The sequence below is a fragment of the Numida meleagris genome, chromosome 6, assembly GCF_002078875.1.
Source record: "Numida meleagris isolate 19003 breed g44 Domestic line chromosome 6, NumMel1.0, whole genome shotgun sequence".
NCBI lineage: Eukaryota > Metazoa > Chordata > Aves > Galliformes > Numididae > Numida > Numida meleagris.
Window position 1 is genome coordinate 31085134 of NC_034414.1, and position 16105 is coordinate 31101238.

At 39.9% G+C, this 16105-nt stretch overlaps 1 protein-coding gene across 1 annotated transcript in view; it reads left to right on the forward strand.

The window, feature by feature from the left end:
* Positions 3115-16105, forward strand: part of LOC110401113 (formin) — a 128515-nt gene continuing 115524 nt past the window's right edge. Inside the window, exons 1-2 of the mRNA XM_021401819.1 lie at positions 3115-5271; positions 7286-7403. Of these exons, the coding sequence (XP_021257494.1) occupies positions 3880-5271; positions 7286-7403 (1510 nt within the window). The 5' untranslated portion in view covers positions 3115-3879. The remainder of the gene's footprint in view (positions 5272-7285; positions 7404-16105) is intronic.

Consider the following 16105-nt stretch of genomic DNA (forward strand, 5'->3'; position numbering starts at 1 on the left):
AATGGCAATACTCAGATTTCCAAACTTCAGGAAGATTGCTCACATAATGGTTTACAGTAAGTTAAAAAGAAAAAAAAAAACTGAAAACAACAAGAAGATTCCAAGGCTTATGTGTTTCCTTCCATCTTCTCTACCCTCTCTATGTTAGAGCATTTGAAGAGTTAAACTATGAAGTATAATATGAGATAAACAGTTTCAGAGGCAGAAGGAAGAGCTGGAGATCTTAATCAATCAGCACAGTAGATGTTTGGCTGGGGACAGTGCAGGGGGCAAGACTGGGTCAGCTGACTGGATCAACTCAAACTCATGAAACCACTGGCACAACTGGTCAACTTCATGTGGCTCTTCAGCCTGACACAATTAGTGCATATTTCGATTCTGTGATGCTTTTCAAAAAAATAGACAAACTGATATTTTTTCCAACCCCTTTATGTTAAAAATTCATGGTAAGTTTTGTTTTCCATACAGTTTAGCCATTTCTATGTCTCTGTGCCTTGTTTGTGTTTCTTTAGTTTGCTGTGATCTGAGAAGGCAGTCTTGATAGATATGCTGTCAGGAAGCATTGAGCCCTGCTGTGTAATGATAGAAATGATTAGTTGTATTTCTGCCTTACTGTCTGTTTTCTTCAAAGAAGTTTTAAAGCTCTCAGACACTTCGAGAATAGCACTGGAGCAAGCTGTAGGTGTGACTTCTGTCTGTGATGAAATGTAGGTCAGAAAGGGTGTCGGTTATTAAATGTTCTGTAAACTGGAAGGAATGATTGTCCTTTCATGTAATTAATGCATTGACTGCCCTGAGCATTGCTGTGACGGGCTCTAGGGGCTTTTCAGAGACAGCAGAGTGTTGTTGGTTTTATTAAATGAAGAGGCTTGTATCATTACCATAAATGATTTCTTTTTCTTGAGGTTGGAAGTAGTTTCATCCTTCAGATGCAGCATTAAAGTCTGTTCAGAGAGACTTAGGAGATCTACCCAGTGTTAAAACACTTCTGCCGGTGGAGCATTTCTTGGCTTAGTCCCATTTGCATATACATGTCATCATCTCTTTTTGTGTAAAAAATATTAAGGGCACATAGAGATATATATGGTTTAGCCAGGGACGTTCTATTGTTACCAGTGTGTTCTTCATCAGTTATCCAGTCCCTGCACCGGAGCTGTCCAGTGGAGTAATTATCGGCCTGGGAGAAACAAGACATTACAGAATCTTTCATTATTTGAGGTTGGGGGTTTATGAGTCATGTTCTGAATTTGAGGTACCGCTTGGCTTCCAGTTTTGATAATTTCTCTACTGGTAGATGCGGGGATGAGTTCTTTCCTACATCCTAATGTTAGAAATCTTGAAGTTTTCTTTTCAATTCCCGTAGTTCTCTATCAAGAGAAGAAGTACATATAAGGCAGTCTTATTTTCTTCAGGCTTGGGATATTGCCATTGTTGTTATAAGGTACGTTTCTACTTCTGGAGTTCTAATTATTCTGTGTTCACCTCTGGTTTTTCTAGCATATCAGTAGAGAGCATAATTTTGGCCTGACCCTTGAAGAGCCATTCTTTTCAATACAAATTTGATCATTAATCTCATAAATTATGTTGGGAAGTTGCTTAAATATAAAGTATGGTTTTCCTGCTTTTAAGTCCACTTTTAAATTGAGCTGTTCATATGTACTTTTAAATTCAGAATAGTTAGGTAGTGGCTATTTTCAGTAACCTGCCTGCATACAATATTCACAGGACTGCTACAGCTTGGTGACCCTGGATTATTACACAGAACTTTTATTCTAAGTGTAGGTTGTCTGTAATGTAAATGGAATGTTTTGGCATAATCTGGTAAGAATGCTTAGTTTAAATGGTACCATGAAGTTGCTGATGTAGCTATATTTTTGGTTAGTGACCAACCAAACTATATTTGAAAAATACAGTTTACTGTTTATCCATCGAAAGTTAACCGTACCCCCCAAAAACACATAAATAAGCAAAGCACAACCATGGAGAAATCCATGAGAAACTCACACCAGTGTGGAGATAGCTTCCTGCCCACTTGTCTTACTAACCTTGGGTTGTATGAGTAACTTGGCATAGGGAGCGATAAAGACTCTTTCATTCCGTAGAACATCCTTTTAAGATAGTTATCTATGTTAAGACTAGGAAGCCGTGACTCTTACAGGGTTGTTCTTGTCCTTGGCACCTGATGATTAAGAGTACTGAAGAAGCAAGTCCAGAGCTTACTGCAGGAAATGGCCTATACTAAAGCGAGTATATTGCTTTATGGTTAAATCACAAATGAAGGTGGGAGTGATTCCAGTACCTTTTGTCTACAGGTACGCATGCAATCACATAATCAAAAAAGTGTCTGTAGGCTTTACCTAAGCCCTTCGTGTTGCAATCTGAGTTTAGGGAAACTTGCTTCCTGCAGTAGAGACCAATGACTTTTGCTGTTGACTTTATGATGACTTTACTTTTTATAGCGTACACGAAAGACAAACACGTCTTTCATACCAAACCTGTTGGTATACTCAGTCATTGCTTGGCGTCTGTGATGTTCAGTTTTTCAGTGAGTATTTACCTGTAATTTGGCACAAGAGTGCCAGGTACAGCCGACTTTCTGAGAAGACCGGCTTCCAGCACACTGCTGTACGCGGCCCATCAGTGCAGCTAAACAGCTGACCACTGAACGCCCTTCAAACTCGGGTGCAGAAAAGGTATATTTGAATTTCTGAGATACTGGTGTGGAAATATGAGTTATGTAACTTCTTTAACACAAGGGAATTAGAAGATTGCAAAGCTGGAAGAATTTCTAGTCTCTGTAACTCCAAGAATAGGGAAAGGAACAAAAGTGAAGAGTTTTGACTGGAACCTGACCCAAATGTGAATGACTTTGTGACTTTCAAATGTGCTTATTTTGTACTTTCACATGATAAGCAAAAATACATATATTCAGCTGACAGCTTCTCTTGAAGTTCAGTTACACGGATTAACTAAAAACAATCTGATACGGGGCTGCGGTGGCACAATGCAGATGCAAGTCACCGAGCACTGCGTGGCAGCAGCTGGAGCCGCTGACCTCTCCCCGCGCTGGCCTGCTGCCCGCACGCAGCTCCCGGCGCTGGGCGCGGTGCCGGCGCGCGGTGCCACCTGCCCGCGGCTCCCGGACGGCTCCGGTAACACGAAACCAGTCCTGCTGGGTGTTGTTCGTGGCCCTGCAGGCTGAAGTCTGCATTCCAGATGAGACCTGCAGCACAGCGGGAGGGAGTCTCTCCTTTTCCTTCCTTACTCTGTTTCAAGGGCGCTCACTCGGGCCAGCCGAGACCCGAGAGCACCGCACAGCATTTGCGGTGGGAACTTCGGAATTCGCACCACGGATTTTCACTTGACGTTCTTCTTGCGATGATGGCTTTACCACAGAAGAGCCTTTTCCACGCGGAAAGTCCGTGCAGAGGAGCGCTCGTGGAGCTCCCCGCCGCACGTTCCCAGCCCGCGTCCTGCTACGAGGAAGTAGCGCGCCGCCGCTGCGCGCTGCCCCGGCCGGGAGCCGCGTTTATATAGCCGCTCTGCGAGTAGGAAGTTGGGCAGCCAGTAGGATTGCGGGAGGGGGAGCAGCGCCACTGGTTGCACTTCCAGCCGGGATCGGCGCGCCGGCACACCCGCTGTGACAAAAAGCCCTTTGTGCGAGGGACCGAGCGCCGGAGAGCTTGCCGCGTCCTTCGCTTTTCCCCACCGGAGCCCGGGCGGCCGATGGGCGGCGGCGCGGGGAGCAGGAAGCAGCGGGAGCGCGGCCCGGCCGCTGCCTGCCCGCCCCGGGCCCGGCCCGCCGCTGCGCAGCGCTGCGTGCGGTGAGCGCCGGTCCCGAGCGCCCGCCCGGAGCTGGAGCCGCTCCCCGCGCCCAGCATGGAAGGAGGAAACGCGGGGTGCAGCCAGCAGTTTCCCGAGCGGGCGGGTCCCGCGGAGAGCGAGCCTGACGTCTTCACCACTTTTGCGGTCAGAACACTTTTTGGACTTACAGCCAAGTTGGAATCGGTAACTCCCAAAGAAGAAGAAGCAGTGCTTAAAGCGTTTCAACCTTTGCACGCCAATGTCAACACTCAGGCTAACAATCGGAATGAGAGGAATGATAATGACGGTGATGACGACCCAGAAAACCAGCACGGCGCAAGCTGTACCAGTGACCAAGCTGACCCGATGTCTGGCAGCCGTGCTGAGCTGGAGCCGGAGCCGGCAGGGCAGAATGAATTACTTCTTCACCATTTAAAATCCGTACAGACTTCTTTGTCTGAATCTGACAACGATGACAAGGATGCTATTCTCGTACAAGGTACTTTGGTTCACACAACAAGTGACACGGAATCAGATGGTGAGAGTAAGGACCCAGATGCTGATGAAACCAGCGCAAGCAAATGTGGGCTAAACAATGCTGCTTTGTCTGCTGTGGCTTTGTACTGTAACAATCAAAGTAAGGAAGAGTCAGACTCAGAAGGATACGGACACAGCGATGACACTGTGGGTAGAGATGACACTGAGTTGTACCCACCAATTTCTCAGTGGCTTCCCAGAGAGCTGGACAGCATTCTGGAGCGTGACTCCAGTGGCAAAGACCGAACGTTAATGGATGAGCAGTTCAGTTGCTTGCTTGCTCCGGGGGAATGCCCTCCAGAACTTGCAGGTGAGGATCAAAGACCTTCAGCTGATAATGCACCTCTCCATAAAGCAGCACTGGCTGAAAAAAGTTTCCAGCTGCCTGCTTTCTTTAGTGGCCTACGTGTGAGGAAAAAGGGACTAAACACAGAGGATGGGGAAACTATTACAGAAATTAAACCAAGAGAGAATGATTTAGCTCTGCTTAAATTACGACAGCCTGTTAAGAAATCCAACATTACATCAGGTTTGACCACAAAAAAAAAATCGTCTGAACCTAAAGCAAGTCCTACTTTCCTGGAGCAGCTCTCTCACCTCTTGAACATAGACGTCTCCAAGAATGACGAGAGAACCCAAGATTCTGGTGCAGGGTCTGGGGAGACTGAGGACAGCGATGAAGGTCCAGAGAACAAAGCCTCTGGCAAAACAGAGCCACTATTTCCCTCTGAGGAAATAAAATCGAGCCCTGCCGAATCTGCACTGGATGTCTTTAAAGCTTTGTTCACACGGCCTCCCAAAAAAGAGACAACTGCGGATCCTTCAGAGCTGGAAGCCATCAAACGCAAAATGAGGAATGAAAAAGAGTCCTTGAAAGCTGTATTTGAAAGGTCAAAATCTAAACCTGGCGATGGACCATCAGACAAATCTGTAGGTTGGCTTACTTTTTCTTCCTAAATTTGGAAGTAGAAGGATATAAAATATTTTCATTTTTAAAATTAGTGGTGGGGACTTAAGGTCAAAGTGTCAGAAAAGTCTTCTGAAAGGTGAAGTCTTCTACTTCAGGCAATCTCAGTTTTTGGATTCCAAACTGAAGAAATCTTGGGGCAAATTTTTCAGAATTGTTGGTCATCTGCAGTTCTAGCAGAACTCTGAACTGATAATCGCAGTTTGTAAATAAAAATCAGAAATTAAACATAAGTTTTCATTTTAAAAGATTGTTACAGAACAATTCTCCGTAGGCTAAGTAGGGTTTAAGATCAGTTTTGTATCACAAATATTTAATGTAATATTACTTACTAGTCTCTCAATCTCACTCTGTTTTCTTTTTTCAGTTTGTTTGGTTTTTATTTTTTAATTTTTTACAACTGATATTTCATTTTGCCTTTAGGAATAATTCTAGGTTAAGAGCTGATACACTAACTTACAGATGATCTTCAGTTTAATTTGTCTAAGACGTAGAACTTAAAAGTATTTATTTCTTATTTACATACATAGCTGGCTTTCCAAACACTGATAAGCATTTAATCTTATCTGAGTGTAACTGAGGGCATCCAATCAGACCACTTAAGTTATGGTTTAATACAAACATTTGCAAGGTTAATGTTTGTATGTTCCTGGATATTTACTAATGTTTAAGAAACAAAAAAAATCTGTGCATATGATAAATGAATTCAAGTGCACTTGAGGCTTGAGTAAGCAGCCATTGCTGTTCCCCAAACCCAAATCTCTTCCAGCTGCTTCTTCGCAGATGCCATCAGTCGAGAAGTGTGTTGTTGTTGGCCAACAGGGGAATTTACCCAAATAATTAAATTTGCAGGGTTGGACCCTAAGCCTGAAGCTGAATAAGTTAATTTGCTGTGCCGGTTGTACTCTCTTAAAATTTTTATTCTTATGCGTAATTAAAACATTCATAAAAATGACTGACATCTGGGCAGACTGATAATACCAGTTTTAAGTAAATTACCTATGGGGAGGAGAAAAGAGGCACTCATGGGCCACAGCATGTACAGCAATTATAGTGCATGCGTGCCTTCCCACCACTGGGCTGCTGGTTCCTGCTTACACTGTTCCCTTGGCTGTGCTGGCGTAAGCATCTGTGTGGCTTGCAGCAAGCCTGGTCAGGAGGGAGGAGGCACAGCCGTCAGCATGAGTGGCTCAAATGTCTGCTTTCAGCTGGCCTAGTGCAAGTGTACATTTTCCCTGACAAAGCTGGGGCAGAAGGGTCTTGCCTTGCCTTTTTCTGTGTCTAAACGGGTATTTTATGGGGCCACTTCCATACGGCATTCTACTGTTGCTGCAGTTGTGTCTATGCAATGACTCATATGTTGTAGATCAGATTACAGAAACGTTAGTTTTAAAAAAAAGTGTAAACCACTAAAAAGTGCTTGTTTTGCTTGTTTATTGTTGTTGTTGTTTCTCTCTTAAATGGGAAATTTCACAATTCCAGTTGACAGCACAGTGCCTTTACCAGCTGCAGCAGCAATTTGATGTGGCAGCACTGTGTGGTATGTGGACTGAGCAAGCTGCTGTGGGTGGGGCAGGAATTTCTCAAACCAGCTCTGCTTCCAGAAATCATATTGTCAAATGATGTCTAAGGTGAATTTCAGTAATGTTTATTTGTAAGAGGAGTGAGGATGGCGGCTGGCTTTTCACTCTGAAAAAAATAAAAAAGATACAGAAAGAAAAACTAGTGTTATCCTCACATCCTTGGTTCACCTAAGCATAGACAGCTTTCCATGCTGCTGTAAACAGTTTCAACAGAATCATTGTATGTCATGTATGTTAGGATATTTTTTTTTCTCCTCAAAATTATTTTTCTATACTGGTTTCTTTGTGTCCTTTCTACCTGCTTGAGCACTGTTTGAATGAGGTAGAGCAGGTATCTGTTTTGGAACAATTGATACTGCCAACTTTAATTTTTTTTCTTTCATAATTTCAACAGCCTGATCTGAGTCCCTCAGAGCAAGATGACAAGACTCCAGGGAGACTCCAGACTGTCTGGCCACCACCGAAAGCAAATCATGAAGATGTAAAAGTAGGACTAAAGTACACAGAAGCAGGTAAAACAAAGAGGTTTTCTGCATTCACAGAAATTAGTTTCTGACTCTTTAAATGTTGTTTAAGATGGAGACAGGGATAATCCCAGTATTTTCTTATCTGGAAAAACACACCTTACTGTTTACTGTTACTTGTTAAGCACCAGATTTTTGAAATGCAAAATGGCTAGATGTGTTGAAATCTAAATGCTTACCTATTTAAGTTTCATAAGGAAAGAAGTGCTTTTTGATACATAGGGTTATCCATTTGTAGTGGGATTCTGTTCAAATGAGCGACAGAATACTGAAGGAAAGAGGACCTGGCCTCTGTGTTCATCAGCAAGGGCAATGACCTGCCTCAAATACTGCCTCAGAAGGATTAAGTGGAATTTAAAACCGAGCCTTTATACTACCTTGCTGTGAGAAAGTGTGCATGGAGATGGCGTATGGTTCCTTCCAGTTCCAAGGGATATCCATTTGGCTTTGTATTAGTAGAATGAATATATAGGAGTAGTGGACCTGATCCTTTGTATTGTTCAGTGTATTACTTATTTCTCTTTCTTTCCTCAGCTCTTTCTACCTTAATCTCTGTTTTTGTTTTTTTAAATATTGTGAGAATGATTATGTATGTTGTTGAAAGGAACTAGGTTGTTCTAATATAGGCAGAATTGGATTTACATTGCTTCTGATTGATCTGGGGTGTGTGTCTGTCATTAGATAGCCAGGACAGTTTTTTTTGTACTGATACAGGTATTCAGCTGCTGACAGCACTGCAGTCTCCTTCTGTTAAGCTTACGTTCTTACAATAGGCTAAGTGCTTGCTGTATTTAATTCTCCACAAATAAATATTTTTTCTGCTAATGACTATAATTATCTGTAGCAAAAACACATGCTGAAAGAAAGAAAGGAAACTGAATTAACAAAAGCTCCAGATTCTACTACTTGTAGAGAATTTGGGTCACGCTTTCCTGAAATTTGAATAGAAAGGACAGACTGGCTCAGAGACCTTGTAAATTGTTACTCTTTGTTTCTGTGATATTTTGGGTGGCAGTGTCATCAACATGGTGACGGATAATTTGCTAAGTCAAGTTTTTATACAGACCAGATTCTTCAGTTCATTAGTCACTCCAGTGTCTGGCAGGGACAGAGGGATCTGTAGGAAAACAAATCACTGGTGGTTCAGCGAAGATGAGACAGAAGTCGTGCTTTTAATGGAAGCAGGCAAAGGCTGTTTTTTAAAAGTGCAGCAGATTTATTGGTGTTAGCAGGTTTGTAGTTCAAGTCTGATAATATTCATGGATATTCAGAAAGCAGTGATGGCAGCAGGGACTCTGACATGGGGCAGCTACACCAGTCTACTTTAGTGAACTGGGGGGAATGTTATGCCCAGGAATGTATATATACAGTCTCCTGCAGGTGAAGGGTGGTACTGTTCATGAGAGTAGTGCAGATGTAATTAAAACAACAGTTTGTATTCAAGATCTGTTGTATTGCTAGTTTGTTTTGTTTGTTCATTTAATGAAAGTATCAGACCAGGATTATTTCTAGTCTCAATCTCTCCAACAGAGATTGGTGTCTGCAGAGAACATTTGTGTACTGACATTTCCCCTCACACCCCTTCCCATGTAAAGATGCCTCCCAGCTACCAGTACCTGAGGAACTTATTGTCCACAAAATAGAATTCTTAATAATCTGATATGAAGCAGGTTACTGATGATCATTAAGCTTAAACTGGATTTGTCCTATAACCTGAAAACCCATTTCTGACCACAATGCCTTGTTCTGACAGTTCTGATCAAATGGAAAGTTCTTGATTTCCAAATCAAGTTCACAAATTGTCTGTGGCAGGGATCTTTCTGATTTCAGTCTGCCTCCAGTGGTTTTCCTGAGCAGATGATTATTAGTAGCACAGAGCAAACTAAAGTTACTTAACATTCAGTCAACAGTTTAGTTTGATCTACCAAAAGAATAGGAAAATATATAAAACATTTAAATAGATTCCTATTGGAACCTACAATACAAACAATAATAATATGTAGAATTATTAGGTAAATTCATTTAACACAGCTTTATTTTTTACTGCAGTCATGTCCAAGGAGAAATCTGTAGACATATGCCTCTGTACTTCTAACAAGGTACAAGAATACGTACTTGTTTTATGAGGTAGCATAGCTTTTTTCATTTGTCATGAGAAAGCAGTGTTTAAAGGAAGACTGCTTGGAAACTTGCAAGCTGGAACATTGTGATCTTTCTTGCAATTCTCTTCTAAGTTTTTGTTTCACTCCTTCCATCACCATGCAATATGACAGAAAGGTAGAGATATTGAGTGAGAGTTACTAGCTTTTTGATCTTTTCTCACCTCCTTTCCTCATGCTTTTCCTCATTATTCTTGCTGCCTAGTGAAAGCAAGAAATTCAGGCTTAGTTTGGCCTATCCAGCAGACATCCCAGTGACTCACAGCAGCTTGGAGGAGCAGCAGATTCCCTACTGAGGCTCAGAGTCTGGCTTGGTGTGTGGGAAAACAACTGAACAGAAAATGGATGTAACAAGGAACACGTGTGTGGGACTGACTAGGCCTGTTAGGAGCATTAGAAGTGGAAGAAGTTGGTGTACAAGTATAACTCCTCACTAGCTGTTTTTCATGCCTTTGGTAACGTTTTGTGTAGTCAAGGTATCGTAACCCTGGACATCTAAAAATTACCAGTAAATATCTCCAAATCTTGAGTTACAAATTTTGAATTAAATGGATGATAGTACAAGATTTTGGCATGTCTTATGTTTTCTTAACACTTAATTCCTCTATTTCTGTAGTGCAAATTACTGCATGGTCAACTGTATCTCCATAATTAACACAAACTGCTTCCATGGGTCTCCAGAGAAACTGGGATTTCTTTGAAATGTGTCAGTCTAAAAGTTCAGCAAGCCTGTAGCACGTTATACTATTTATATCCTGGAAGACTGAAAGTGTGGTATTTTAATTGGTAGTTTAATTATAGATTTGTTTATTTTTTCCATGGAAATCTTTCCTATGTTCTCAAAGAGATTTCTGTGCATATTTCTCTTGTCATAAAATTCTGTTCTTCAGTTCTCATTAAAAGCTTCTTTTTCTTTTCCTCCATAATTTTTTGGGTTACTTCTTCTATTGCTTTTGCATTGAATCTAATGAAGGTGTGAATGTAACAGCTATTAAGTAAGGAAACCACCTAGTCAGGTGGAGGAGACAAACTCATGCCTGTACTGAGTGGAGTCGTAGATAATATTGGATCGCATAGAATCCACCTACAACAGACTTCAGCTGCTGCTTAAGACTAGATCAGAGCTTGCAGCCTACCAAATCTAAGAAGGGGAGTTTAGAGATGAGTTCTATTACCTTTAAAACTGATTATATTTGAAGAACAGTCTCCATGTTGAGGTAATATAGAAGAACCTCAGATCCTGTGATCCTTGTTAAAGTGTATATTTAGCTGTTGGGATCAAATTATATAAAACTAAAAGAGTTTCACTGTTCACTTAAGCAAAACAGGAACTGAAAAAAGTGATGAGAGAAATTCTTGTCTTTCCTGTGAGAGAAGATTTTAATAGAAAATCAGGTTGAAGCATTAATCCATTTAGTGCTTTTCTACCTGGCATGCTTTCTTTTTAATTCAATTTTTTGTATTTAACATTTCTAACATTTAAACATTTAACGTATTTAACATTTTAAAAAAAAGAAAACACAAAAAATTGCTCTCTCACAGTCTGTTTTATTCATCATACTTAAATGTGCATTGACAAACTTATGATGCCACCATTTCTATAACAGTGGTGCGTGATGCCATAAGCACAACTTTCATTTCAGGGTAAATAAGAGAATCAGGAGGTGACTGACAAAGCTCTTATTAAACAAAAGCAAAGTATTTAATTTGCAACAAGGTACAAATGAAATACAAAATAATGGCAAAGGTCCCAAGTTTTACATACGTTAAAACCTTGGGTCCTATGTGCTCTGGGTTCCCAGCAAGAAAATCACTTTATGGTCTGTTTATGTGACAGAAAGAGAGGTATAACAGTCTGAATAAAGAGCTGAGAGATAAGAAAGTGATTTCTTATCTATGTTTAACATAGGCTTACGTTTGTCTCTACAACAGAAATAATCCTTGATGGTTAGTATCCTGAAGGAAGCTGTTGTAACAGTTGCTGCTAATGTTGGTTTCATCTCAAAGCAAAACACGCATACAAGTTCATTTGGTAATTTCAATTTATTTGATTTCAGTATTGTTACTTGGTTTTTAGTTCTGTGACTATTATAAATTTTGTTGCAGTGAATAAAATAAAGCAGGACCACAGCATGCCAGGAATTATGTGTTAATTGGAGATGGTATTATTCTGATTTTATGGTCACTGATCAACTTGATGCTACCTCAGACTGTAGGTGCACTGCATACAGGTTTTGCAGATTTCCTTATTACATTTTACTGCATTTATTGTGCAGTGTGACAGGCATGTTTAGCCATATTGTGTCAGTGTTTCATGTCTGACAAACACACTGGCTTGTTATTGGACAGCTGTGGTTATTACAAGCCAGAGTGATGCGTATTGCATTCCACTACAATAGCAATGACATTTTCTCCCTATACTTATGCCAACTAAACCTATTATTTTAAGGATTTGGAAAGAACAGGAAATCTGCTTGAAATCTATACATTCTCAGACCAATAAATTGTGCCTGTGCTGATGAGTTCAGCAGCCCTTTTTTTTAGATGGCCAACAGCTGTCTGTTGAGATTTACTATGAACATATTTTTTTAAAAAATGCCTCATATATATATACAGATATTTAATAGAGATATAGAGATGTTTTTCAACCTGCAGGGCACTTATTTACCAAAATGAATGCCTATTGAGCACTGTGGTACAGGAGCACTCCAGGCAGTGAAGAGGAACCCTGCCCACCTCCTCTTCCTGCCTACTGGAGGGCATGCAGGTCTTATGAGAAGAGATCTTTTATTTCCCTGCTGCAGCTGATACTGTCATTCCTTCTGTGCCTTTTGAGATAGGAGTAAAAGGACAGACGTCTTATCATGTGGAAGGTTTGTTTGTGAATTGGCTTAAGGAAAAATGTGTGTGTGGCCTTTCCAAGCTTTGGATTACCCTTCTGTGGAACTGACATAAGAATCCTAACCTATTTTTCAAGCCAAATGTAATTCCTTCTTTCTTTATAGGTTAATGTAAAAAGAGCAGATTGTAAAAGAATATTGACTCCCTATTCTAAAATTTGCACATAACAATGCAATATGGAAATCATGTCTAAGGCTGTCTGGTAAAACGGTCATGTCTTTCTGTATACAGGGTATATATTACTGCAGTTTGGAGGGAGAGGTGTGCCTTACTTTTTAAATGAAAATCCTTGCTTTATGCCCATGTTTGTCAAAATACAGGATTTTAGAAGACGTGGTTTTTTTGAGTGGTGATGCATCTGTATACAGATGCATTTACAGTATACAGAGTATACAGAGCCATGCCTGAATACATATGCCTGTGTAGCTGAAGATACCAGTTTGCTTAAGAATTTGTATACAGAACAGCTTTGGTCCACTGCATTTTCCTATTGAAGAGATTAATTTACTACCTGAATATAATGAAGGCAAGTTCTGTGAATTCTTTTATTTCCTTTACTGTATTTTTTATTTTGAAATGCAGGCACCGCTGCGGGTCCTACCGATGTAACATTGCAAAGGCCTGGAGCGATCACAGGATTTTATGAGATGGCTAGTGTTACTTAACTGAAGCACAATGAAAGAGCAGTTGTCTGCAGCACAATAAGAATTACTTTGTATTTTATTTCCTTGGTTCTGTTTCAAAATATACCAGGCCCTTCCTATACAACAAATGCCTCAAAGTTTTATTGAATTCACTTCCTTGTATCACATCTCATTCTCCAGTCTCATTGTTCACATGATCTGCAGTTCCACTTGCCTCAGCATGAACAACAGTGATGTAAATTCTAGTCCAGATGAAACCCTGAATCTGAACACACTGAAGCTTCCTGAATATACAAACCTGGATTTAGCGTTGCTCTGGGGCTTTCTTTTTATTTAAGTCTGATGTCATCCTTGCCAAAATTGCCTTCTCTACTACATCACAGAGAAGTATTCTTATCTGTAAAAGAACAAAACAAACAACCACCCCTGCTCATGTACATTTCATAATTTTTTACATATCCATATTTTAATGTCTGTCAACTGCTCTAAATTCATAGGTCACTGAAAGTGTATCTAGAAAGCTGTGTGCTTCTGTATATGGGTGTATTATGCGCCTACAGCTGCAACCCACCCACATTTGAATAAATGTACAGATTTACTGCATATGTAATATACGTGTAGTCTCAATGTATGCTTACTATACGTAGCGTATAGTGATTGAGAAGGTGTTACAGATCTACAGTCTAGAGTAAATGCTTTGTATTTTAATTCTGATCTGAATGAAGTGGATAGAGAGGGTTTGTAACTCATCAAAGAAATGCCTTAATAAATTTGTTCCTCGTATTTGCTAATACGGTGTTCTTTGTTTGCCTTAGTGCACTGGCGAATGTGAGACTGAAATAGATTGTTTTTCTGTATATGCAGTAGGACATTTATTGAGAAAGAAATCACATTCATTGTCTCCAGCCACACTACATCCAAAGTTGTCTTCTTGGGAGGTTAAAAATCACAAGTGAAACTTAATTTCTGCTATCAAGTAAGTGGACTGTTGCTGTAACCTCACCTGTGACAGGAGAGGAGTGATCAAGTAGATAGTTACTCTGGTGACTACTTCAGAGTGCATTATATTGTTTTGCAGTCAGAAAGGGTAGAAGCTATTTTCTTTGTTTACATAACAGAAGGAGGGGTTTACTTTTTTTTCCTTTGGGAGGCCTGCTTTTCTGTGGGTTTCAGTCTGTTATGCTCAAGGATTGAATAACTGTTGTGAAGTTACTTTGTTTTCTGTAGTATAAATTAACAGTTAAGTCTTCAGGAGCAGTAAAGGCATTATCTTAATATTCAGACAGGGTGTGGATTCTTAACTAATGGCTTGTTTAAGACTGTTCATTCTCCATGTGTTCTCCATCTGTATCTCTTCTTCATATCTTCCATATTTACAATCTACCACAATCTTTAGGGTGCTGAAACTCGTTGTTTTAAATACACTTTAAATAAATAAATAAATAAATAAATAAACGAGTTGCTGTGGTGAGGAGATGCAGTCTGGCACCTGGTGGTTAGAGCAAGAAGCTGCATGGGAAAGCAGTGGAGGAGGAAACAAGAACTTCATTTAAAGATTTTAAGTGATGGAACCAAGGGTTACCAAAGAGGGAAAGAAGACTAGGAAACCCCCACTGTTCTGAAACTTAATGAATAAGCTCAACTAAAAGATAACTGATTCTTAATGGCAGATAGATTGCACTTGAGTTTTGCAGCTTTTGTTCTCTAATTACTTCTGAAAAGTTTGTTAACATTATTGTGCATATTTACCTTTATGGTGTTTAATAATAAGATGTTTTTACAAAAATGAATGAGTCATTTACCTTTAAACCTTCTACTCTCTACTTGACGTTTTGAGATAATGGGAGAGAGAAGGTTCCTGAATTGCTTATGTAAAGTCTGAGGAATAATGCGTCAGTTTAAAAGGTCAGTTATGGAGGATTTTCTGTGAAAAATCACATAAGGTTTTTACTTTAGCTGAGAGAAAGTAGGTAAGTTGCCTTATTATCAAAGAAGAAAAGATAATTTTGGAATATTCTCCATCCAGTTCATTAGAGACTTTTCAGGGATCTTAAGGAAAAGCAGAAGACTTTTTTTTCTTTCAGGAAGCCAGCTTAGTGTGCTTCCCTGAGTCAGGCTCTGAAGGTCTTCTCCTTGCATAAAAGGTCTTTAAAAAAAAAAAAAAAAAAAAAAAAAAAAAGTTGCCCAGGGAGGTGATGGATGCCCCATCCCCAGAGTCACTCAAGGTCAGACGGGATGGGGCTCTGAGCATCCTGATCTAGCTGGGGGTGTCCCTGTTCCTTGCTGTTCCACAACTTGGGAGTTGTGCTGGATGATCTTTACGGGTTGCTTCTAACTCAAACAGGTCTATGATTATCAGTGCAGTTTTGAACACAAATAGAATAGCATTTTAGTGAGTATATTTGCTTTATGCAACAGATTTGAAGAAGGAAGATTGCCATTCAAATTAGCCGAGAACATTGTGATGCAGTGTATCTATTATTCCCAAAATTGTAGGTTATATATTTGGTTCTCTGTATTTACCAGTGAATGCTTGTACCTTATCTTTTAGAAATGCTAACATTCAGTGCAGTTTACTCTCTATTATGGCAAAGATTTAAATGAGTATGTATTGCATGTATTGGTAAATGTTATTGCTGCTTTGTATACAAATAATTTCTTTGTGATTACATGTCTGAACACATTTTAAGCATTTCCTTGAATTACATAGTTGTCCAAAACAGGTAGTGTTTATTTCATGTTTGATTTTCTGTGCGTTAGGGAAAAACATGCTTCTTACAGTGTGCATTTTCTTTGCAAAATAGTGAAGCATAGGTTATATTTGGCTTGTTTTTAGTAATATATGTGTTTTATTTCTACAATCCAGTGGCATATGTCATATATTGGCTATGGAAATTACTTTTGTTTATACTGACTGAAGTATGCTTCTGACAATGAATAAAAAGCAAGGACTTTACTGGACTCTCTGCTAGGATACATATTTAAT